Source organism: Taurulus bubalis (genome assembly GCF_910589615.1).
Source record: "Taurulus bubalis genome assembly, chromosome: 7".
Lineage (NCBI taxonomy): Eukaryota > Metazoa > Chordata > Actinopteri > Perciformes > Cottidae > Taurulus > Taurulus bubalis.
This window is the reverse complement of record NC_136595.1, coordinates 13190180-13217848: the sequence shown is the minus strand read 5'-3', so window position 1 is coordinate 13217848 and position 27669 is coordinate 13190180. Positions and strand designations below refer to the sequence as shown.

General features: G+C 39.4%; 1 protein-coding gene across 1 annotated transcript in view; it reads left to right on the top strand.

Annotated features, from left to right (window-relative positions):
* Nucleotides 1–572: 572 nt before the first annotated feature.
* Nucleotides 573–27669, top strand: part of pde4ba (phosphodiesterase 4B, cAMP-specific a) — a gene marked incomplete at its 5' end in the record, with an annotated part of 159992 nt that continues 132895 nt past the window's right edge. Inside the window, 2 exons of the mRNA XM_079221253.1 lie at nt 573–614; nt 15033–15274. Coding sequence (XP_079077379.1) covers nt 573–614; nt 15033–15274 — 284 coding nt within the window. The remainder of the gene's footprint in view (nt 615–15032; nt 15275–27669) is intronic.

Genomic DNA, 27669 nt, shown 5'->3' with positions numbered 1-27669 from the left:
TGTAAATAATTGATAAATTGTCACCTTACATTTATTGAATTTGCAGTATAAATATTCAGAACTCAGAGCTTTCGACTTCAATTCGAAGGTGGCAGGGAAGCCAGATCTGGGTCGGTCTACGGCGGGCTGGTCGCCACCAGAGGCCCCTGGAGTCTGAGCTGAAGGAGCTTCTGGTGAACCTGCATGATTTCATCTATTTTCGTGCAGAATCCGACCCGGTGGCACCAATAACAAGTACTAAGAATAACTACACAGAAATAGACAATCTTCTCGCTGCTGGTCTCGCTTACTGCTGGTCATATAGAGGCATCAGTAGTAATTTTAGACTTTTTAAAAGTTCCTCAAAGTAAATTTAAGCTATACATTTGTATCCCCACGTCTAGCAATGAAAATGTAGCATTTGAACAACTCAACGGCACAAACTTTTCAGAAACGAGACTGTTGGGGATAACTCCGTCATCCCCAGTCTCATATTAACTTGTTCTAAAAAAACTAAACATATTTGTCTCTTTGTGTTTCCAGGTGTTCATGTGAAGCTGTGGTTGGACAGCGAGGGAGATACTCGAGGAAAGATGAGGAAGAGCAGGAGTGTTCTCACGGTGTCTCCCAACAATGTAAGTCATCATGTCACTGATGCATCTCACCAATTACATCATAGAATGAATATAATATAATGTATATTTTATATATATATGTATATACATATATATATATATATGTATATACATATATATATAAATATGTATATATATATGTATATACATATATATATATATATATGTATATATATGTATATACATATATATATATATATGTATATACATATATATATATACATGCCAGAATTCAATCAAACACATTTGATGATAGGTATCATCAGGGTGGAAAGCTAACACAAATACATTCCTTGTTCTTACTAATCCAACGAAACGTTTTTTTTTACATCAGCAATAGAGACTAAAAAGAGGCATACACACTGAGTAGCAGGCATGAATCTCTGACAGAGAGACAGAGACAGATTTATTTTTTATTTTTAGTGTGGATCATGAACAATTAGGAGGAATTTGAGAGTTTTCTACTGGCAAAAGCAGGACACATCATGTAGTGTCTAGTGTCAGCTGTGACTGTGTGTCAGGGCAAAATGCAGAGATGAGAAGTTGTCCACAGGATAGTATACTTATTTGCATGTTCTAAATCTTTCCATTCTTTGTTAGTCACCCTGTGTTTTGACAGCTCTTTTCTGAGCTTTGTCTGGCTCTCTCCTCCTCCATCATATCTCTTGCATGCAGTTTCTGTTTTGTTCGGTCCCGTCTTCTCCCTGCTGCGTTTTCCTTTGTCTCTGATCTCAATCTGACGAACAGGTCTTTTACATGTGGTGTGATGTTTAAACTCCACCAGGTACTGGCGCTTGCACACATTGTGTATCGTCTTTTACATCTCCGCACAACACATCCTGCACCTATGTTTGATCTGCTACTGATCTTTGCCACCAACTTAAATGCATGCATGTGGAGAGCTAATCTTTTATCAAAATATTATGGTGTTTTTTATTAGTGAAAACCCAATGCCTTTTTTTCATCACAATAATGCTCGTACTGAACATGTATGAACATAATCCTGTGGGAACACTGGCCTTGTTATAGGCCTATTTATCTTGGAGTAAAAAACCCTGCTGCTTAGGACTGATGCCTGCAGGTGAGCTCGTCAAGCTTCTTTTTTATCTGGAGCATTTACAACAGACACTTTTCTTGAAAAATATTTCTATGTAAAACCCAACACTCTTAGACCTACGGAAACACGTAGAGCTTGTATTCATGGTTAAATCCTGATTCGATGTATAAGATAACACAAAGGCTCAAGGCTCCGATAAAAAAGTTGAGGGCTTTTACAGCAGTCAACCTCCTTGAGTTTCACAACATTACCAGCACACCCTGCACACACTACACTTGCTTTTGAAAATCAATTGCATTCACTTGTCGGCGAAAGGGTTGAGAAAGCTCACATGTGGCGCTTACACATTTATGCTGTACGCTCACACTTAACAGTTGCTGTGGATGATTGATACCATTGTTCAAACAGTACTGAAGGTGTGAGTGTGCATTAATCATTCTCTCTCGCCATGTATGTTTGAACATTGTGTACTTTTTTCTTTATCTGAGTACATTCTTTCTCTCACTTGATTACCTCACCCGTGTTTCCACGGCATGTCTTCTTAATTTTGTCCTTATTTTCTCAACCCTCTAACCTTTACGTATACCTATTTCCTTGAAGAGGTGTTGTTGTTAAGCTTTCAGCAAAATCCCATTCAGTAGAGTGACTCATTGTTGTGTTTTTCAACCCCTCGATCAGAAAAACAAACTGAAGGGCAGGCTGTTCCCAGAGCAGCTCCCAGACCTTTAAGGTGCAGTGACCGCACACTCATCAAATCACAAATCTTGCCTCTCAGCTTTGGGTGTCTGACGTGCCGACCTGAGCCGGTTGACCCCATCACTGTAGTTGTCAGCAGCAGCCTCTGGGAGGGAGATAATAGGAGTATGAGACAATGTGTGTATAGATGATCTTGATAATGATGATAATAATAATGATACAATAATAATAATAATAATAACAATGCATTAATGATGGTAATGGTAAAAATTGTTTGATCAAATGGAGGAGAAATGTGAGAATAAAGAACGGATGAATCACCTGAGTCTCTTCTCTCTGCCTTGACGAGGGCAGATGCAAATTTTGAAGCTCAGAAGTAGTTTAGTGAAGGAATGGTGTTACCTGTCAAACGGTTCAGTATGTTTATGATGGCACATGGTATTGGGTTTCTCTAGTCACAGCGGGGGAAGGCATTTCACAACAAGCATTTGCACTGGAATCTGGGCAAGCTATTGTGTAATTGACATATATTTTATTTTACTCTCCTGTAGAGAGGGCTAAGAGAAAAAGGAAATGCTACTTCAGAGACCGTTTGGATGTTAATAAAATGATACGGAAGTTTGTGAACAGATGCATGTAGAGGCTTTCAAAATTATTGACCCAAGGAGGAAGAGGGTGCAGCACACACCACTTTACATAGGTGGGACAGAGGTGGAAAGGGTGAAAACCTTTAAACTCCTTGGAACGCACATCAGCGAGGACCTCACCTGGTCTCATAACACACTGCGGAACATTAAAAAAGTATTTCCTGTATTTCCTAAGAAGGCTGAGGGAAATTTCCACCCATAATTCTCAGCAACTTCTACAGATGTACGGTCGAGAGCGTCCTTACCAGCTCAATCACAGTATGGTATGGAAACTGCACTGCCCAGGACAGGAAGGCACTCCAGCGTGTAACAAAAACTACACAGTTCATATCAGGAGCAGCCTTCCCCTCACTTCAGGACATTGACTCCATCAGGGTCACCAGGAGAGCACCCCACACCATCAGGGACACAACACCCCCCCAGCACAGACTCTTCTTGCAGGCAGACGCTACAGGAGTCTGAAGTCCAGAACCACAAGACTGACAAACAGTTTCTTGGTAAATAGTTGGTCTACAGCTTGTTGTCACAGTGAGGAACAGATGTTCCAGGCAGATAGGCAGAATGTTTTTGGTAAAGCACATAACCCCTCCCGAAACCACAAGTTGTCTTTTTCCACTTCTATTCGATGCAATGTGAAGACAGAGCCAGCTGTTTCTCCCTGCTTCCAGTCTTTATACGGAGCTAATTGCCTCCTACATGCAGCTTCATAAGTTAACTTAAGTGTGGAGTTAATTTTTGGATGATCATGTCAAACAAAATGTGGAAGTATTCTGTTAAAATAAGTAAAACATCAAACTTTGCCTTTAACATAAGCATATATTTTCTGATCTTGCATTTGTTCAAGCAATGGCTTGAAAATGAATTCATGAAGACACATCTAAATACAAACCCTACACCGTGTCCAGTAGGTGGCTCAATATAGGTCTAATACCTTGTGATTTACTTGTGTTTCCATGTTTGTGTGAATAGTTACAACAGATGAGCAAATCAAAAATGAACATTTTCTTTGTTGAGGGCTTGTGCTGCCATGCACAATAAACACTGTCTATTTACAGTATAGGTTTTAGTAAAAGTGTTTCCTGAATCAATGAGGTTAAGTGCACTGAGGTAGGACATTGTTATTGGAGTTCAGCTCCAACTGAAGAGATTTGGTTTAGCAGGTAATGCTCAGCAGGGATTAGATTTGAGTGGTGTGTGTGTGTGTGTGCGTGTGTGTTAATGTTTTGTCCCATTATCACACTAAAGTTTAATGGGTTTGTAGGCTGTTTGTGAACTACGAGGGTGTGTATTTTCAAGTGATTAGGCTTCAGTATGCACAAGGACTGGATCTATATAGAGTCCTATGATTCTTGTGGAGTGTGTATGTGTGTGTTGTTGGACTGAGGTGTCCAGAGGGGTACACAGATTAAATAATGTCTGTGCGCTCCACAGACTTACTGACCTCATTCCCATGCAGATCACAGCTAACAATCTGTGTGTGTACGTGTGTTTGTGCTCCAGTGTTTTTAGCTTGAATACATGCCACAACTGGTGTGTGTGTGACTGCATTTTTATTGAAGTGCGTTTGCTCATCTCTACAGGCGATTTGAGCATGAAGCCAATCTTTCAATCAGTTAAATCTATTTCCTAAGGTTTGCAGGGAAGTGTGTCTATGCACACATTACTCTCATCAAGTCCTGTAATATATCCATATGAGGTTATAGCTTTAATTTAACCTTTAAACCTCACTGTCTCCTCTAGTTCATATCAGTAATTCTTCAGGAATTAAAAGGGTTTTGCTCAATTTGGATGTGTGCAGATCCTTAAATATAATGTATTATCTTAAGTTAAATATTATCCAAATTAAATTACCATTTTTATTTAAATTAGTATTTGGAGATTGGATTTTGAATGACACTGACCAAATACAGTTGGTGGGGGTGTTATTTTCATCATTATCTAATCCTATAGCTCATACAGATATGAAATTATAGAACTATTTGTAGCTGACAGTTTTCAATGTTCTGTCGTAAATGTTTTTTTTGTCAGTTAACCAACAAACACTATTTTCACATTTATATGACTGCAAATTATGAATGATGTGTATCAGAATCAAATGATGCCGTATAGTCCGATGTAGTTATCCTTCCCTAACACCAACCAAGTGTTTTTTTTCTTCCAAATGAATAAATATTACAACCTTACAGAAATAGCTCAACATATCTGGAAAAAAAAGAGTTACAGTACTTTGGATTGAGCCAGGATAGCTGTTTACCATTGCTTCCAGTGTCTAAGCTAAGATAAAGCTAACATGTAACACACAGACATGAGTGTGGCTTTAATAATGTAACTCCTGGAAAAAAAGCAAATGATTGTATTTCCATTATGTCGGACTATTTCTTTAAACCTTAACCATAGAAGTGGCGGGTAAGAAAAAAGGTTGTAGTGATACCATAATGGTTTTGAATTTTGGGTGATTTTGAATAGGTATTAACAAATCACATAGCTCCTTGTGTTTGGAGAATTTGTGATGATCAGTTGTCTCCTCATGTTCTTTCATCCTCTCTTTCTTTCCTCCCCTCTGACCCGTAATCTCTCTTGCTGCCTCTCCCTGTCAGTTTCTCTCACTTCCTTCAGCTTCCATCTCTCTCTCTCTCTCTCTCTCTCTCTCTCTCTCTCTCTTCTCTCTCTCTCTCTCTCTCTCTCTCTCTCTCTCTCTCTCTCTTTCTCTCTCTCTCTCTCTCTCTCTTCCTCTCTGGCAGTTGAGCCTGTAGGGAGTGCTAGTCAAACTGAACAGCTGTTCATGCTCCAATTAGAAAGCTTAGAAGCTGAAGGTTAAATGTTAGCCGGAGAAAGCAATAGTTCAACACTTTTTCTTCCTTTTTCTGTCCTCTCCTGTTATCATTCACTCTTCTCTCTCTTTATTGACATTAATGTCACCTCCCTCCACTGTCTCTGTATGGGTCTTAACAAGCACTGCAGCCTTCCACCGCCCTCTCTATCCACCTTTTGTGTCAGATGCTGGTTACCACACCAACAATAACTCTTTTCTCCGGTGGTGGCACCGTGGGATTAGACAAACTGTGACCTCTTGCACTTTGCCTGTCAGTCACTTTCCCAACATTGTTTTGAGTTCACTCCTTATTGTTCTCTGAATATCCTCCTAATATATATTGTCAGTGTGCTGCTTTAGCTTCCTTTCACTTATTTTATTCCCCACAGTTTGTGTTACCTTTTAACACAATAACTCAAATGTTTGCTAACCATGGTTGTGAAAGTGAGACAGTTCTGAAGTTAGAAAGCATCTCCTAAAATATATTTGTTTCCCTGAGGCTGAGAATAAAGTGAATTTAGACAAATATTAATATATTTTAAAATCCTGTTGCATCTTTAGTAAATCTAGTCTTTCTATTGTATAGAGCCTTTCTAGACCACTCAAAGCGCTTTACATCATTCCACAGCATTCACCCATTCATACACTGATGCAAGGTGCCACCTGCCCATCATGACACGACTAATTCCCATTCACGCCCATTTATACGCCAACGCTATATCCATCAGAGGAAATGTGGGGCTCAGTGTCTTGCATATTTACTCAGACAATTACTTAAATAATTAAACCTCAGAATTGTGTTTTATTAACATTTTAATGATCAACGAACCAATTATTGGACTGATTGTTCACCACCAGTATATAGTTGGATTTTAGTGGCTGGGATGAGCAAAACATTTGACAGGATGTCTAGATTAGAATAGAGGTGATTAATATATCCATTTAAAGATGTTCTTTTAGAGTTAATTTCATGTCAACAACAAATGAAAGTGTTGATGGAATAAATAAGGGAATATTATTCTCGGACAGGGAATGATTTCTGGAAACACAAAGCATGAACAGAGTGACAGCATGGATTCAGTCTGGATCTCAATCTGCTTCTCATGCTTTGTTACATCTCCAGTAAACTCTCCATGCATGCATACTAGATAAATTAGGCTCGAAATTGCTTTGAAAATAGCCTTCGGCGAATTACTCTGAATGTGTTCTTGTGCTCAATCCTCCGACAAGCAAAACGTACCACACATCTCTTGTTGCTATATAAAGAGGGAAAGCAGGCAATTCATTTTATTACTTGTCTGAGACGAGAAGATGATAAAAGAAAGAAAGGACCAATGATAATAATTCACCAAACTGTTTTATTAATATCCTGTTCCTTTGTCAACCTCAGGCAATATTTCATCACTTTTAGCAGCCTATAAATCAAGTTTATTTATCCTGCAATTACTATTCATTCAAAGCCGACAACCCTCGCTCTGTTCTCGAATGCAACATTTACATTTTCTTCCTCTTAAATCTGCTAATTAATTTCAAAAACTTTGCCATAGTTGAAGTCATCTATCTATCGCAGATAGAAGGCCGATGACATATATAGAGGTCACACAAATGCACTCTGACACTGAGACAAATATCAACCATCATATTTGTTTTATTCATCTGCTCTAACACCCCTTTAGCTGCGAGCCACGAGTATATATTCAGTCATGCTAATATGTGTGTGCTGCACACATAAGTGTTTCTATTCATGTGGGTGTAGAAAATGCACAGTATGTATGATGAATGGCATATTTGTATGTGCACACTGCTAGAAGCTCAGCTATAGATGAACATGTCTTATTTCATACGATCCTAATCAGTCTCTTATACCTCCCTCTTTCTCCCAGTCTCATCTTCCTTTCACTCTCTTCTCTCCAGCTATCCCCCTCCCTTCTTCACTTTCTCTCTGCTTTACTCCCCCTTCACTGCAAGTCCTCCCTCTCCTGCCCCAGCTGTTCACCGCTTCCTTGCTGTTATCCTCCAACATATTCTCTGGTCTGTCAGACCTTTTCCCCTCCCGTTTCTCACCAACAGCCTTCTCCGTCTTTACTCTTCCACTCTCCATACCTCCCACTCTAAAACAGAAGGGAAGCAGGTGTTGTTTTCTTATCTTATCTCATCATTTCCTCCCTGTTGTGTTGTTGCCTTTGTGTGGAAATGACGAGAGTGCAGCAGGATTTGTGCGTTGGTGGGGGCGGCAGAGAAATGGGAAGGGTGCCAATCAAGGTTGCCCTGAAATGCATTATGTTCGAAGAGAAAAATCACAAATACTACAAATAGTTGTCTAAAGAAAGCAAATATTTGAAGACTGAATGGCTTATAGTCTATTCCAGCTCAGAGGGAGTAAGGCAGTGACATTTCTCAGTAAAATTTCTCCAAACTAAATGCGGAACTTTCAATAATCCCAAATTACTCGCAAAAGTATTAACATTTTTGTTCGAAAGAGGGTATAAAAAAGTCTCTCTCGTGCCAAAACTCCCAAATATACTTATAGAAAGGGACATGTTATTGTATAGCCTTGATTAGTTATTGGGTGTGAAGGCAGAAGCATTGAAATTAATGGATAGAATGTTCAGAATGGAAATACTTGAAAATAGAGGAACATTTGTGCTCTCAGACTTTCACATTTTGCACTATGAATCTGAAAGCAGTAGTTAGTTGAGTGATCACCACGGATACCTTTGATTGCAGCGAGGCACAGCTGATTGAGATGAGCACATTTGTGTAATTTGACACACACACATACACACACACACACACACACACACACACACACACACATACAGGCCAATTGTCACACTTTTTCAAGCATCAAGTCCTCTTTACTTAGTCATACAGCTAGAAACTCTGTTCAAACGTGCAATTTTCCACATATTTCATAGATTACGGGCATTATTTAACTTTTAAAGCCAGCAATTTAGTTTAGCGTCTTTCAACAAACCTTAAAAATATTCATCTTTCAAACATTATTGGTATTAATCAACTTATATACCCAGCAATTTAGTTTAGCATCCGCTTTTCAACATCCAGCATTCATACTGCAATTTCTTTAGTTTGACTTTCACATCATACATCTTTCATCCGTTTTTCTACAAAACCTGTATAATTGGCAACATTAAAATAAATTCTGTCTTGGGTATGGATGTATGAAAAAGTACAAATTGTGTCTGTACTAACTGACAGATATGACAAGATGTCTTGTTCATTTGTTTAGGCAATGAACTGTTTTTAAACATCGGATTTTAAATAGACGTTTTAAACTATAAAAATTAAATAGAGATCCTGTGAATCACTTTCTGTGCCTCAGCTCCTGACCAAAGCTACTTGGAAAATGCGTAGTTTGTTATTTGGAATAATTGGGCCACTGATAATGTGTTATCTGTGATGGTGTTGGGGTTATTTCCCTAGTTATTTTGACTTAGTCACACTGCGTTCGTCAGTGACTGAAACAAGTCAACACTTATGAACCACAAACTAGAGCTGGACCGATACATCGGCCAGACTGATGTATCTGCCGATACACCTTATTGTAGACATATGAGTATTGGTATATGTTGACTGATAGGTGACAATAAATTGTGTAACTGCCAAACTAGGTTTGAGGTAATTTAGAAACAGTGTCAACATTGCATACTGTAGTTTGTCCACCAGAGAGCACTGACAAGTACATTCTTCAACAGTACATGTCCCACCCAGTGTGCATCTTGGTCAGCCCCCCCAAACAAACAACAACAATTAATCAAAAGGGGACACATTATATATTGTACTCTGTTTTCAGGTATGAGGGTGTTCATCTTTTAATTATTTATCTATCTGAATACTGGGTGAATAATGGTTAGAAAGTAATTTTCATGTAGAAAGAAACCAATACGCGACACAAGTCCTCGTCTCCTGTTTTTGCCTTAATACATTCTGCTACTTCCTGCTTTGCTTTTCTTCATAGACATAGGTGACTTAAACCTGTGCTGTTTGTTTCCCTGCAGAGGGTAAATCATAAATCACATGAAAGCAAAATATTGCTGAAGGTTGCTGTTTGAACAAATGACCAATGCTTTTGTGGGGAGGACAGTCTCTAAGGGCTGTGATAGTTGTGTGTAGGGAATACATTTAGTGTTGACAAGACTGTAAATGTACATTATTGTCTCGGTATTAATCTTATCCGGCAGACGAGACCTTGTGACCTGGCTGCTGGGACTCTGTGTGTGTTTTTCGGTGTGTGTGTGTGTGTGTGTGTGTGTGTGTGTGTGTGTGTGTGTGTGTGTGTGTGTGTGTGTGCATGAAGTGGAAGAGAATAGACATTGCCCCCCCCCCCACACACACACACACACACACTCTCATGCACACGTTTCCCAGCAGTTGAAGGTCACCTGAGGATAGCAGGTAGCAGCAACTATAGGAGTAAAGTACAAATTGGCTAATAACTTAAGCTCTAGTCACATCTTTGAGATACCGACTGTATCCATGCCTGTCTGGACCTTCCTTGTCTTTGAAAATATTATGTGATTAAGCCTCGTGTCTATGAATCAGACCGTTTGAATTGGTTTATGCATACATACTTTAGTCTCTTTCATCTCACAGTCGACCAAACATGACACTACCTCACGATTCTATGGAAAGAAAAACAGAGAAATGGCTCACATGAAAGAAGTTGTACTTCTGTGCGGTCGTGATGTCCTTCAGAGTAACACTTACTTCCTGGAAGAGATCATGGTTGATGAGTTCTGTGTATTTAACCAGAGCAACTTGAGCTGTGATGTGGTTCATACATAAGCAATGAACCATCAAAAAGAAAATTTATTCATAACTCCAACCCTGAAAATATGGAAACTGTTATTACTTCAAAGCTATTTTAAGAGTTATAAAGGCTCAGGTATTGTCAGGCGTCCATCATGGTGATGTCCTCTGTCGGTTTTCCTGTTCAGTGTGATTAATACTGTACGGATATCTGATCTGATATATGATTGTCACTCAGTACTGGGCTCTATTGTACAATATGTGACTTTTTTTCTTTCTCTAATCAAATATCACCAACCTCCATCTTCTTTTCTTTATCCTCTCTGCACTGCACTGCAGTTCTTATCACTTCAATATCTTTGAAGTGATACATTTGTCCTTTCCTTTCCACCACACTATCTCGTCTCTGAGCTGTCAGAGAAAAGTATTGTATCTTCCTCCTTTACTTATGACTTACCATCTCTGAAAGCAAATATCTCTTCAGACCATTCAAAAACAATACTTATTCAATACAATGTATTTATTTTTTATACTTTCATATGGCTATGAAGCAGAGCCTATTTTAATTTCCTAAATACTGTTCCATCATCATTCTTCTGCCTTCTGATAGTTGCCTTGTAATTTATACATTTTTTATTTTCTCTGACCTTCAAACTAAGAAAGGTGGATTTGTTCACAGTATATGTATATACATTTATATTATTTATGTATAAAAATGTAGATAATAAAGTTCTTAATTAAATTATAAAATACTCGTTTGTCAAGTATTTCATTCTCACAGGAGTATACAAAAATAGGTGTTACTATGCTGTTATTTCATAGAGGCTATTTATTTATTGAATTACCAGAATACGCATTATATCATGAGATAGATTGTTATTGAGAGAATGACCTGAATCCAGACAGAAGATGTAAAGCCCTAAACGTATAAACTACCAAGTAGTGCTGGGAATATTCACATATATTCAAATCTGTAGGTATTATCGAGTTAGCACCTAAATTAAAAAAACATTGGATTTAGAGGGTGAAGTCTCTCATGAAGTGGAGGACACAAACAGTTTGTAGAGAGCAAATTGATTCACTATTAGTATTCACTTCCTGATGATAACGTCTGAATACTGAAAACTGAGCATTTTCTAAAATGTATACATTTTAAGTTTTTCCACTTAAAAAAATACATAAACACTGTCTATTTTGTATAAAAAGAAAATAAATGACGATCATTAATGTATTTTTATTTTTTAACAATATGAAAACAAGCCACCTCTAAACACATAAAATACTTCCTTGCCAAACGTTCCAGCCCAGGATTAAACATACACAATGAAAACATGCAGAGGGAAAATATTTTGTCAGACTGTTCGACTCCCAATTAGATAGAACACAGTACTAAACAGTACTAAAGTAGGTCTACACATACAATATTTCAATTTCATTATATTATGGTTTCTGGCATTTAGTACCACAACCAAGCTTGGTGATGTTCAAGTGTTCAGTATAAAGGATCAACCACTGAATACATAAACACAGAATATTTGTCATACAAGAAGTTAAGTCATTATTCAGTACACTTGAAAAGATATATGCACTAACATTCTTCAAGCATTAAGTGTACACTGTAATGAATGGCTAGAGGCCAACACTGAGTATACGGAGGTTTATTTTTTTTATTAACCAAACAGCATGTCCCCAAATGCATCTGCTGTGTGTGGTACCACCAGCATGCAATTGAGCCTCGTATTCAGCGTCCTTGTTTACCATTAGCTGATTGAACAGGGGAAATAGGTCTCCACCCACGCTGCCAAAAGTCAGCGACTCTTTGTGGCACAAATGTATTGAGCCGTAATGCTTCTGTTGCGATCAGTGGCCTCATGCAGTTAGTTTGGTAACTGCGGTGAGGAGGCGGGGAAGCCAAATGGCCAAGAAGAGCTGTAGTGGGACCAGGAGTGGGAGGCTGTGTTTACTTACTACTGGAGACCCAGTAGGTATTGAGAAGAATAAAGAATCAGGACAAATTATTTGGTCATTCATTTTTTTTCTCTGTCCTACTGCCAACCCCATACAGTGCCAGATGTAAAAACATTTCTACCTCAGTTATTTACTGTAAATAAAGTTTTACACTATCAACAGGAAGCAGAGGTTATTCTTTGGAGGAGACTATAGAGCTGCTACTGCAATTGTTGTCATTATCAAATAAAACCTCACTACGGGGGAAGTTCTGAGTTGAAACCCGTTTCCTGTGGGGGCTTCGCTCTCATGCAGGTTTGGTTAATTAGCGGCTCAAAATTCCCCGCAGGTGTGATCATGAGCGTGTTGTCGGTCTCCATGTGTTATTGTCTCTCACCCAGTGTCAGCTGTGATCGGCTCCAGCACTCCCGCAATCCTCAAGGATAAACTTTTATACTTTATGGATGAATGGGATCATCTGCACATTATTTTCACGTCATATTTCCTGAAGTCTAATTTATCATCTACAAAAGTCTTGTTTTGTCCAACACCAAACATATTCAATATACTATTGCATAAGACAAAAACAAATTATAACTCCTCACAAAAAAACACAGGAACTGCGGAAAATGTGACTGTGAAGAACTGTGATGAAACTATTCATTTATGATCAAAATACTTTAATTATTCAGCCGACTATGGAAAAGCAATTTATTTTTTTCAAGTTGAAAGACCGTGTGAAGAAAGTGACCTATCTCTGTTTCTGTTTCTGTTAAAAATGATTTATATCGGGTCAATCATTAGTGAAAAACAATATTCTTAAATTCAGTCATTCCCAAAGACTGGGTCAGGACCTTTGGGAGATTTTTTTGGCGTCAAATACATTCGCAGAATTTCTTTCATAGTCGTCCACTCCTTTTATTCCACATTAATTGCTGCAATACACATTTGAGCCACACGAGGAAACCTGAAAGTTCTGATAATTGTTCCCTGAATCTAATATAAACGGCTGGCCTATATTCTAAAAAAGCCTTTTAACTCCACCTAAATGTATATAGATTTACCTAATGAGAAGAAATGAAAAGAATGAGGTAGCCTTTTAACTCCACCTAAATATTTTAATTTGTATATATATATATATATATATATATATATATATATATATATATATATATATATATATATATTTTCAATAACACATGCGTAAAATGATGTTGTGATTTATCAAACAAATAACTCTTTGAAATGGCTGGTCTACCTATTCAAGATAATATAAGGTGGTGTGGAAAATGGTCCGTAAATTTCATTTTTGAATCGATTCGTTCTTCTCACAATTTATAGATAAGGCCTATTCTTAATTGGGTCCCAATAATGAAAATTAAAAAAACGTTGGGAAACACTGGTATAATTGGGTATTACTATGGCACTGGCTAAAATCTGATCAGTGTTACAGGTGCAGGTGAATTCTGGGAATGCCGCCGTTTGCTGCTGAGCACAAGATGTGGTCCTGCTAAGTGTCTTTTTTTAGTTGCTGCTATTTTAGCTTTTTACTCAAATCTGAGCTTCTCGAAATAAATACCAAGCCCTTCCTATAATGTATGTCCCTGCTTGCTTTAGGAAAATAATTAATTTAACAGATTGGTGTACTGATTTTTTATTAACCATGGAGAGAAGGGGAAATGCATTCATTGTAATACGAGTAATTGTGGATAAAAGCTGAGAGAAGAGGGCATAAAGGGGGAATGTTTAGAGTCAAACTGAGAATGACTTCTGTCTCTGAGATGCACAGTAAAAACAGCCCTGGTTTTCAGAACTATAGACGCTAGCTGATGAGACAACATAAATATATATTTGCCATTCTCTTCAGACTTGCATGTAAATTTGACTGTGCAGTATAGAAATAAATATGTTATTTATACCATGCAATCAGTTTGCAATTGCTAACTAGATAAATAACAGCAGTAAATGAGGCAGAAGAAAAGAGAGGAGTCTTCGGAGAAGGGATGTGTGTGTAGAGATGGAGCGTCAAAAGTTAGCTTGATGTATTTAACTTACACAACTTTAGGATGCAAATTTGTGTTTTATTTCGATTTTTCCTACATTTCTACATGAGTTCATCTGAGAGCAGAAGTTGGGTAAAGTGAGAAGAGGTGTCAGGCTTACAAACATTTTGTAAAAGGTCACCGGAGGGAGAGGTGTGGTGCTTTACCTTCTGTATGCACCGCCATCTGAGTCAGAAACAGGTGTGTGGCGCCCCTTAGTGGGCAAACGGGCGACGAGCTGGAGAAATAAGTTGTATGTGTAGGTAAACACAGGTTTCACTTTGAATTGAAGGGAAGACGGATTTGATAAATTGAGTTCGGCACTGTCCCTTTAATCTCCTATTATCGCTGAACTCTCTTCTTCCACATCTCTTTGACTGTCAATGAATATTAAAAGTGTGTTCTTTTATTTCATGCACTTCCTCCTTCATTTCTCTCTCTTCTCAGGACTGCAAAGAGCCTCCAGATTGCTGCCTCAGTGAGTCTTATACATCTCCGTCCTGCACACTGGGGGTTGACCTGCGCCATGGCAGCAGACGCCGCTTCTCGGGCAACCTGCAGCTACCACCGTTGTCATGGCGGCAGGGGGAGAGGTCGCGGACGCCTGATGATGAAATCATGTCCAGGCCAACGTCCTTGCCCTTCGGAGCCCCTCCCAGGATAGATATCACGCCAGTTGATCCTGAATGGTGAGTGGAAAGTAAAAGAAACAGCAGAACACAAACTTTCTCAATGAAAGCACAACACGCTTGTTGTTTATGACACAATGTGAAACAGCTGGAATAATCAATCCAAACAGTCGGCTGCTTTTCTTAGTTCCTGAGAAGTCGACACTGTGGAGATCAGAGCTGGCTACATATTCTAACTAGAAAATTTCACAAGAAATTTTGAAAGTGTGGCTACTACTGCCGTAAGACGTCGCAATATGTATACATTACCGGTAGTGAGATGTGTTATTGAGGTAACACATCTCTCAATAACACAATAACCTCAATAACCTCTGCCACCTTCAGAATTATCAGATCAAATGACTTTCTTTGAGAGGGTGAAAAACGTAGTTTTTTACACAATGAAGAAAAAAATCCTTAACCGAAAGCCAAATAAAAAAGAGCCAATCAGACTTCTTCTATGGGAGGAGCCTAATCGGATTCGTTGTGTTGTCCATTTTTCCCCAGCAACAACAGACTCATTGGGTGAAAGGTCAATCCAAGTTGTATCTCCTCACTCACCAACTTTCTGGGGTCAAAAAACGTGCGCGCACACACACGCGGGCGCACATAGACACACACAGTCAATCGTTTTGTGATAATTCTGTGTGTGTGTGTGTGTCTAAGTCTAATGTATGATATATAAGAATGTGTGTGAAACGTTTTTTGTAGAGTTTAAAATAGAGTGTCTTGGATGTCAGCTGACCAACGTCAGTTGGCTCCTCATGCGTTTGTATCACCTGTTGTCGTGGTGACAGCCCTGATTGGCTAACTTAAAACAGGTGTGACACTGTCACAGAGCGGGATACTGGACTGTGGATTTAATGAGAAAACAACCTTTCAAACTATTGTATTTGACAGACAACCGTGAATCCCATCACGAAAATAATGACATCATGAGAAGCACAAGACTTCTGAGAACGTTTCCGTCTACTTAAATATTTGTAAGGATTTATAAATGAGAGCGTAAATTCAGTTTGTAAAGTGCTCACGTTTCCGTCATGAGAGAAAATTGTGGTCCGATTTAACATGGAGGTTAATGGAGCAGTTGGCCGGTCTTCATGTCGCTTTCAGGCTTGCTGACAAAACAGTATACATTTGTTGGATTCCACGACGCATGTGTACCACCGGCACAATATTTCCAACGTTTTCATATATAAATTATGCCTCAAAAGTCAATATTGTGGAGTGAATGGCAAAATACAAATGCAAAAAGGTTGTTTAGGACACAGCTCCTCGTGCTCTAGCGATGACATCACAGCTCTAACCTTCCCCACACACACCCATTGTAAACTCTGAAATGAAATTTCCTAAACTTGAACAATAATTACATGAAAACTGTGCTAGCTATCAGAGAGAGAGAGAGAGAGAGAGAGAGAGAGAGAGAGAGAGGCAGGAGAGAGAGAGAGAGAGAGAGAGAGAGAGAGAGAGAGAGAGAGAGAGAGAGAGAGAGAGAGGAGAGAGAGGAGAGAGAGGAGAGAGAGAGAGAGAGAGAGAGAGAAATCAGATTAACTAATATCATGTCAGCCACGGAAAGGGGGGGGCCAGACAGAGTTAGACAGACAGGGGGCGGTATATAGATCGAATGGCGGGAAAAAAATAGCACTCAAACACTCATGCGAAAAGCCCATTGGGAGGGGCAGAAGAGGGAGAAGACCTTGAAACAATCATGTCAGCCATCAATTAACCAGAGCTGCTCAATGTAAAAAAGTACAACTTTGCCTCTCTCCTACCCAAGACTTCAGTTGGTTTGTTTAAATAAAATGAAATGAATAACCATGTTTAAATCCATGAGTCAGTCACAACAGATATGAATAAAAGCAATGAAATCATGAGAAGCACAAACAGTCAGGATGTCAGCTGACCAACTGACAGTTCCTCCTGCGCGTGTGTGTCACCGTTGCCATGGTGTTCACTGAGAGAGAGACAGGAGAGTTGATTTAATGAAAAAACTAACTTTCAAACTAGTGTATTTGACAGACAACCATGGATCCCATCACGAAAATAATGACATCATGAGAAGCACAAGACTTCTGAGAACGTTTCCGTCTACTTAAATATTTGTAAGGATTTATAAATGAGAGCGTAAATTCAGTTTGTAAAGTGCTCACGTTTCCGTCATGAGAGAAAATTGTGGTCCGATTTAACATGGAGGTTGATGTAGCAGTTGGCCGGACTTCATGTCGCTTTCAGGCTTGCTGACAAAACAGTATACATTTGTTGGATTCCACGACGCATGTGTACCACCGGCACAATATTTCCAACGTTTTCATATATAAATTATGCCTCAAAAGTCAATATTGTGGAGTGAATGGCAAAATACAAATACAAAAAGGTTGTTTAGGACACAGCTCTGTAGTGGATTTCTATGTTCCTGAACTTGAATAAAAGCCAAGGGGATTGAATAAGTTCAAGGATTTAGAGATTAGTTTATATTTAACATTAATTAGAATAGGAGGAGGGGAGAGGAGCTCTTTGCAGGGGTCTGGGTGAAAGTCTCTGTGGGTGCAGCTCATTTGCATAAGGCGGGAAAACCGTGGGTATGGCTCATCAGCGTCTGACAGAGGACGTTATTAATGGTCTAAAATGTCTATTTGTGTGCCTTATTGGTAATATTAGGATGTTTAAACCGTGTCTATGAGTCTTAAGCTTGTTTAAGTGTTTAATAAGAGGAAGCATATGGAAGAAAAGAAGTTAAAAGGCGTTTATTTGTGTCTTGAGACCGGTGTAAGTGTAGGTAATGAAGATGGGCCATTATTCGAGGTAGGGCGCAGAATTGAGTAGGGAGGTGTGGTTACTCCAAGAAATAATACTATTGTATTTGACAGACAACCATGAATCCCATCCCATCACGAAAATAATGAAATCATGAGAAGCACAAACAGTCAAGTGTCAGCTGACCAACTGACAGTTCCTCCTGCGCGTGTGTGCGCGTGTGTGTCACCGTTGCCATGGTGTTCACTGAGAGAGAGACAGGAGAGTTGATTTAATGAAAAAACTAACTTTCAAACTAGTGTATTTGACAGACAACCATGGATCCCATCACGAAAATAATGACATCATGAGAAGCACAAGACTTCTGCGAACGTTTCCGTCTACTTAAATATTTGTAAGGATTTAGAAATGAGAGCGTAAATTCAGTTTGAAAAGTGCTCACGTTTCCGTCATGAGAGAAAATTGTGGTCCGATTTAACATGGAGGTTAATGGAGCACTTGGCCGGTCTTCATGTCGCTTTCAGGCTTGCTGACAAAACAGTATACATTTGTTGGATTCCACGACTCATGTGTACCACCGGCACAATATTTCCAACGTTTTCATATATAAATTATGCCTCAAAAGTCAATATTGTGGAGTGAATGGCAAAATACAAATACAAAAAGGTTGTTTAGGACACAGCTCCTCGTGCTCTAGCGATGACATCACAGCTCTAACCTTCCCCACACACACCCATTGTAAACTCTGAAATGGTTCCCACATTTTCCTAAACTTGAACAATAATTACATGAAAACTGTGCTAGCTATCAAAAAATGCCCAATTGGGCAAATAAACTCCAGACTTTTGTCAACGTTTTAAACTTTAAATCATTTCTCTACGATACATTATGGCGAGTCACTGTGGGCACAAAGATGTATGTTTTTTTGCTCTCTTCAGTCCGAAACCCCAGTCAAGTGAATGGGACAATTTCTCGCCGTTTTTCGCACTTTTCGGGAAAATGGCTGGTCGAATCTCTTAGAAAAGTCATAGCTCACGATTCCCGATCGGGCCGCACGTTTTGATGTATTTTTTACGCATGTGCGGGCAACGCTGTGGGAGAAGATACGGTCCAAAGTTTGGCGGAATAAGAAGAATAATAACTAGAAAATTTCACAAGAAATTTTGAAAGTGTGGCTACTACTGCCGTAAGACGTCGCAATATGTATACATTACCGGTAGTGAGATGTGTTATTGAGGTAACACATCTCTCAATAACACAATAACCTCAATAACCTCTGCCACCTTCAGAATTATCAGATCAAATGACTTTCTTTGAGAGGGTGAAAAACGTAGTTTTTTACACAATGAAAAAAAAAATCCTTGACCGAAAGCCAAATAAAAAAGAGCCAATCAGACTTCTTCTATGGGAGGAGCCTAATCAGATTCGTTGTGTTGTCCATTTTTCCCCAGCAACAACAGACTCATTGGGTGAAAGGTCGATCCAAGTTGTATCTCCTCACTCACCAACTTTCTGGGGTCAAAAAACGTGCGCGCACACACACGCACGGGCGCACAGACACACACAGTCAATCGTTTTGTGATAATTCTGTGTGTGTGTGTGTCTAAGTCTAATGTATGATATATAAGAATGTGTGTGAAACGTTTTTTGTAGAGTTTAAAATAGAGTGTCTTGGATGTCAGCTGACCAACGTCAGTTGGCTCCTCCTGCGTTTGTGTCACCGGTTGTCGTGGTGACAGCCCTGATTGGCTAACTTAAAACAGGTGTGACACTGTCACAGAGCAGGAGACTGAACTGTGGATTTAATGAGAAAACAACCTTTCAAACTATTGTATTTGACAGACAACCGTGAATCCCATCACGAAAATAATGACATCATGAGAAGCACAAGACTTCTGAGAACGTTTCCGTCTACTTAAATATTTGTAAGGATTTATAAATGAGAGCGTAAATTCAGTTTGTAAAGTGCTCACGTTTCCGTCATGAGAGAAAATTGTGGTCCGATTTAACATGGAGGTTAATGGAGCAGTTGGCCGGTCTTCATGTCGCTTTCAGGCTTGCTGACAAAACAGTATACATTTGTTGGATTCCACGACGCATGTGTACCACCGGCACAATATTTCCAACGTTTTCATATATAAATTATGCCTCAAAAGTCAATATTGTGGAGTGAATGGCAAAATACAAATACAAAAAGGTTGTTTAGGACACAGCTCTGTAGTGGATTTCTATGTTCCTGAACTTGAATAAAAGCCAAGGGGATTGAATAAGTTCAAGGATTTAGAGATTAGTTTATATTTAACATTAATTAGAATAGGAGGAGGGGAGAGGAGCTCTTTGCAGGGGTCTGGGTGAAAGTCTCTGTGGGTGCAGCTCATTTGCATAAGGCGGGAAAACCGTGGGTGTGGCTCGTGAGCGTCTGACAGAGGACGTTATTAATGGTCTAAAATGTCTATTTGTGTGCCTTATTGGTAATATTAGGATGTTTAAACCGTGTCTATGAGTCTTAAGCTTGTTTAAGTGTTTAATAAGAGGAAGCATATGGAAGAAAAGAAGTTAAGAGGCGTTTATTTGTGTCTTGAGACCGGTGTAAGTGTAGGTAATGAAGATGGGCCATAATTCGAGGTAGGGCGCAGAATTGAGTAGGGAGGTGTGGTTACACCAAGAAATAATACTATTGTATTTGACAGACAACCATGAATCCCATCCCATCACGAAAATAATGAAATCATGAGAAGCACAAACAGTCAGGATGTCAGCTGACCAACTGACAGTTCCTCCTGCGCGTGTGTGTGTGCGTGTGTGTCACCGTTGCCATGGTGTTCACTGAGAGAGAGACAGGAGAGTTGATTTAATGAAAAAACTAACTTTCAAACTATTGTATTTGACAGACAACCATGGATCCCATCACGAAAATAATGACATCATGAGAAGCACAAGACTTCTGAGAACGTTTCCGTCTACTTAAATATTTGTAAGGATTTATAAATGAGGGCGTAAATTCAGTTTGTAAAGTGCTCACGTTTCCGTCATGAGAGAAAATTGTGGTCCGATTTAACATGGAGGTTAATGGAGCAGTTGGCCGGACTTCATGTCGCTTTCAGGCTTGCTGACAAAACAGTATACATTTGTTGGATTCCACGACGCATGTGTACCACCGGCACAATATTTCCAACGTTTTCATATATAAATTATGCCTCAAAAGTCAATATTGTGGAGTGAATGGCAAAATACAAATACAAAAAGGTTGTTTAGGACACAGCTCCTCGTGCTCTAGCGATGACATCACAGCTCTAACCTTCCCCACACACACCCATTGTAAACTCTGAAATGGTTCCCACATTTTCCTAAACTTGAACAATAATTACATGAAAACTGTGCTAGCTATCAAAAAATGCCCAATTGGGCAAATAAACTCCAGACTTTTGTCAACGTTTTAAACTTTAAATCATTTCTCTACGATACATTATGGCGAGTCACTGTGGGCACAAAGATGTATGTTTTTTTGCTCTCTTCAGTCCGAAACCCCAGTCAAGTGAATGGGACAATTTCTCGCCGTTTTTCGCACTTTTCGGGAAAATGGCTGGTCGAATCTCTTAGAAAAGTCATAGCTCACGATTCCCGATCGGGCCGCACGTTTTGATGTATTTTTTACGCATGTGCGGGCAACGCTGTGGGAGAAGATACGGTCCAAAGTTTGGCGGAATAAGAAGAATAATAATAACTAGAAAATTTCACAAGAAATTTTGAAAGTGTGGCTACTACTGCCGTAAGACGTCGCAATATGTATACCTTACCGGTAGTGAGATGTGTTATTGAGGTAACACATCTCTCAATAACACAATAACCTCAATAACCTCTGCCACCTTCAGAATTATCAGATCAAATGACTTTCTTTGAGAGGGTGAAAAACGTAGTTTTTTACACAATGAAAAAAAAAATCCTTAACCGAAAGCCAAATAAAAAAGAGCCAATCAGACTTCTTCTATGGGAGGAGCCTAATCGGATTCGTTGTGTTGTCCATTTTTCCCCAGCAACAACAGACTCATTGGGTGAAAGGTCGATCCAAGTTGTATCTCCTCACTCACCAACTTTCTGGGGTCAAAAAACGTGCGCGTACACACACGCGGGCGCACATAGACACACACAGTCAATCGTTTTGTGATAATTCTGTGTGTGTGTGTGTCTAAGTCTAATGTATGATATATAAGAATGTGTGTGAAACGTTTTTTGTAGAGTTTAAAATAGAGTGTCTTGGATGTCAGCTGACCAACGTCAGTTGGCTCCTCCTGCGTTTGTATCACCGGTTGTCGTGGTGACAGCCCTGATTGGCTAACTTAAAACAGGTGTGACACTGTCACAGAGCAGGAGACTGGACTGTGGATTTAATGAGAAAACAACCTTTTAAACTATTGTATTTGACAGACAACCGTGAATCCCATCACGAAAATAATGACATCATGAGAAGCACAAGACTTCTGAGAACGTTTCCGTCTACTTAAATATTTGTAAGGATTTATAAATGAGGTCGTAAATTCAGTTTGTAAAGTGCTCACGTTTCCGTCATGAGAGAAAATTGTGGTCCGATTTAACATGGAGGTTGATGTAGCAGTTGGCCGGTCTTCATGTCGCTTTCAGGCTTGCTGACTAAACAGTATACATTTGTTGGATTCCACGACGCATGTGTACCACCGGCACAATATTTCCAACGTTTTCATATATAAATTATGCCTCAAAAGTCAATATTGTGGAGTGAATGGCAAAATACAAATACAAAAAGGTTGTTTAGGACACAGCTCCTCGTGCTCTAGCGATGACATCACAGCTCTAACCTTCCCCACACACACCCATTGTAAACTCTGAAATGGTTCCCACATTTTCCTAAACTTGAACAATAATTACATGAAAACTGTGCTAGCTATCAGAGAGAGAGAGAAAGAGAGAGAGAGAGAGAGAGAGAGAGAGAGAGAGAGAGAGAGAGAGAAATCAGATTAACTAATATCATGTCAGCCACGGAAAGGGGGGGGCCAGACAGAGTTAGACAGACAGGGGGCGGTATATAGATCGAATGGCGGGAAAAAAATAGCACTCAAACACTCATGCGAAAAGCCCATTGGGAGGGGCAGAAGAGGGAGAAGACCTTGAAACAATCATGTCAGCCATCAATTAACCAGAGCTGCTCAATGTAAAAAAGTACAACTTTGCCTCTCTCCTACCCAAGACTTCAGTTGGATTGTTTAAATAAAATGAAATGAATAACCATGTTTAAATCCATGAGTCAGTCACAACAGATATGAATAAAAGCAATGAAATCATGAGAAGCACAAACAGTCAAGTGTCAGCTGACCAACTGACAGTTCCTCCTGCGCGTGTGTGCGTGTGTCATCGTTGCCATGGTGTTCACTGAGAGAGAGACAGTTTAGTTGATTTAATGAAAAAACTAACTTTCAAACTATTGTATTTGACAGACAACCATGGATCCCATCACGAAAATAATGACATCATGAGAAGCACAAGACTTCTGAGAACGTTTCCGTCTACTTAAATATTTGTAAGGATTTATAAATGAGGGCGTAAATTCAGTTTGTAAAGTGCTCACGTTTCCGTCATGAGAGAAAATTGTGGTCCGATTTAACATGGAGGTTAATGGAGCAGTTGGCCGGACTTCATGTCGCTTTCAGGCTTGCTGACAAAACAGTATACATTTGTTGGATTCCACGACGCATGTGTACCACCGGCACAATATTTCCAACGTTTTCATATATAAATTATGCCTCAAAAGTCAATATTGTGGAGTGAATGGCAAAATACAAATACAAAAAGGTTGTTTAGGACACAGCTCTGTAGTGGATTTCTATGTTCCTGAACTTGAATAAAAGCCAAGGGGATTGAATAAGTTCAAGGATTTAGAGATTAGTTTATATATAACATTAATTAGAATAGGAGGAGGGGAGAGGAGCTCTTTGCAGGGGTCTGGGTGAAAGTCTCTGTGGGTGCAGCTCATTTGCATAAGGCGGGAAAACCGTGGGTGTGGCTCATGAGCGTCTGACAAAGGACGTTATTAATGGTCTAAAATGTCTATTTGTGTGCCTTATTGGTGATATTAGGATGTTTAAACCGTGTCTATGAGTCTTAAGCTTGTTTAAGTGTTTAATAAGAGGAAGCATATGGAAGAAAAGAAGTTAAGAGGCGTTTATTTGTGTCTTGAGACCGGTGTAAGTGTAGGTAATGAAGATGGGCCATAATCCGAGGTAGGGCGCAGAATTGAGTAGGGAGGTGTGGTTACACCAAGAAATAATACTATTGTATTTGACAGACAACCATGAATCCCATCCCATCACGAAAATAATGAAATCATGGGAAGCACAAACAGTCAAGTGTCAGCTGACCAACTGACAGTTCCTCCTGCACGTGTGTGCGTGTGTGTCACCGTTGCCATGGTGTTCACTGAGAGAGAGACAGGAGAGTTGATTTAATGAAAAAACTAACTTTCAAACTACTGTATTTGACAGACAACCATGGATCCCATCACGAAAATAATGACATCATGAGAAGCACAAGACTTCTGAGAACGTTTCCGTCTACTTAAATATTTGTAAGGATTTATAAATGAGGGCGTAAATTCAGTTTGTAAAGTGCTCACGTTTCCGTCATGAGAGAAAATTGTGGTCCGATTTAACATGGAGGTTAATGGAGCAGTTGGCCGGTCTTCATGTCGCTTTCAGGCTTGCTGACAAAACAGTATACATTTGTTGGATTCCACGACGCATGTGTACCACCGGCACAATATTTCCAACGTTTTCATATATAAATTATGCCTCAAAAGTCAATATTGTGGAGTGAATGGCAAAATACAAATACAAAAAGGTTGTTTAGGACACAGCTCCTCGTGCTCTAGCGATGACATCACAGCTCTAACCTTCCCCACACACACCCATTGTAAACTCTGAAATGGTTCCCACATTTTCCTAAACTTGAACAATAATTACATGAAAACTGTGCTAGCTATCAAAAAATGCCCAATTGGGCAAATAAACTCCAGACTTTTGTCAACGTTTTAAACTTCAAATCATTTCTCTACGATACATTATGGCGAGTCACTGTGGGCACAAAGATGTATGTTTTTTTGCTCTCTTCAGTCCGAAACCCCAGTCAAGTGAATGGGACAATTTCTCGCCGTTTTTCGCACTTTTCGTGAAAATGGCTGGTCGAATCTCTTAGAAAAGTCATAGCTCACGATTCCCGATCGGGCCGCACGTTTTGATGTATTTTTTACGCATGTGCGGGCAACGCTGTGGGAGAAGATACGGTCCAAAGTTTGGCGGAATAAGAAGAATAATAATAAGTAATAATAATAATAATAAGCCCGAGCAATAATATGAAGTGCGCTTTGCTATAGGGGTCTATGACCCCTCTAGCTGAAGCCACACTTAACTAGAAAATTTCACAAGAAATTTTGAAAGTGTGGCTACTACTGCCGTAAGACGTCGCAATATGTATACATTACCGGTAGTGAGATGTGTTATTGAGGTAACACATCTCTCAATAACACAATAACCTCAATAACCTCTGCCACCTTCAGAATTATCAGATCAAATGACTTTCTTTGAGAGGGTGAAAAACGTAGTTTTTTACACAATGAAAAAAAAAATCCTTAACCGAAAGCCAAATAAAAAAGAGCCAATCAGACTTCTTCTATGGGAGGAGCCTAATCGGATTCGTTGTGTTGTCCATTTTTCCCCAGCAACAACAGACTCATTGGGTGAAAGGTCAATCCAAGTTGTATCTCCTCACTCACCAACTTTGTGGGGTCAAAAAACGTGCGCGCACACACACGCGGGCGCACATAGACACACACAGTCAATCGTTTTGTGATAATTCTGTGTGTGTCTAAGTCTAATGTATGATATATAAGAATGTGTGTGAAACGTTTTTTGTAGAGTTTAAAATAGTGTCTTGGATGTCAGCTGACCAACGTCAGTTGGCTCCTCCTGCGTTTGTATCACCGGTTGTCGTGGTGACAGCCCTGATTGGCTAACTTAAAACAGGTGTGACACTGTCACAGAGCGGGATACTGGACTGTGGATTTAATGAGAAAACAACCTTTCAAACTATTGTATTTGACAGACAACCGTGAATCCCATCACGAAAATAATGACATCATGAGAAGCACAAGACTTCTGAGAACGTTTCCGTCTACTTAAATACTTGTAAGGATTTATAAATGAGAGCGTAAATTCAGTTTGTAAAGTGCTCACGTTTCCGTCATGAGAGAAAATTGTGGTCCGATTTAACATGGAGGTTAATGGAGCAGTTGGCCGGTCTTCATGTCGCTTTCAGGCTTGCTGACAAAACAGTATACATTTGTTGGATTCCACGACGCATGTGTACCACCGGCACAATATTTCCAACGTTTTCATATATAAATTATGCCTCAAAAGTCAATATTGTGGAGTGAATGGCAAAATACAAATACAAAAAGGTTGTTTAGGACACAGCTCTGTAGTGGATTTCTATGTTCCTGAACTTGAATAAAAGCCAAGGGGATTGAATAAGTTCAAGGATTTAGAGATTAGTTTATATTTAACATTAATTAGAATAGGAGGAGGGGAGAGGAGCTCTTTGCAGGGGTCTGGGTGAAAGTCTCTGTGGGTGCAGCTCATTTGCATAAGGCGGGAAAACCGTGGGTGTGGCTCATGAGCGTCTGACAGAGGACGTTATTAATGGTCTAAAATGTCTATTTGTGTGCCTTATTGGTAATATTAGGATGTTTAAACCGTGTCTATGAGTCTTAAGCTTGTTTAAGTGTTTAATAAGAGGAAGCATATGGAAGAAAAGAAGTTAAGAGGCGTTTATTTGTGTCTTGAGACCGGTGTAAGTGTAGGTAATGAAGATGGCCCATTATTCGAGGTAGGGCGCAGAATTGAGTAGGGAGGTGTGGTTACACCAAGAAATAATACTATTGTATTTGACAGACAACCATGAATCCCATCCCATCACGAAAATAATGAAATCATGAGAAGCACAAACAGTCAAGTGTCAGCTGACCAACTGACAGTTCCTCCTGCGCGTGTGTGCGTGTGTGTCACCGTTGCCATGGTGTTCACTGAGAGAGAGACAGGAGAGTTGATTTAATGAAAAAACTAACTTTCAAACTATTGTATTTGACAGACAACCATGGATCCCATCACGAAAATAATGACATCATGAGAAGCACAAGACTTCTGAGAACGTTTCTGTCTACTTAAATATTTGTAAGGATTTAGAAATGAGAGCGTAAATTCAGTTTGTAAAGTGCTCACGTTTCCGTCATGAGAGAAAATTGTGGTCCGATTTAACATGGAGGTTAATGGAGCAGTTGGCCGGACTTCATGTCGCTTTCAGGCTTGCTGACAAAACAGTATACATTTGTTGGATTCCACGACGCATGTGTACCACCGGCACAATATTTCCAACGTTTTCATATATAAATTATGCCTCAAAAGTCAATATTGTGGAGTGAATGGCAAAATACAAATACAAAAAGGTTGTTTAGGACACAGCTCCTCGTGCTCTAGCGATGACATCACAGCTCTAACCTTCCCCACACACACCCATTGTAAACTCTGAAATGGTTCCCACATTTTCCTAAACTTGAACAATAATTACATGAAAACTGTGCT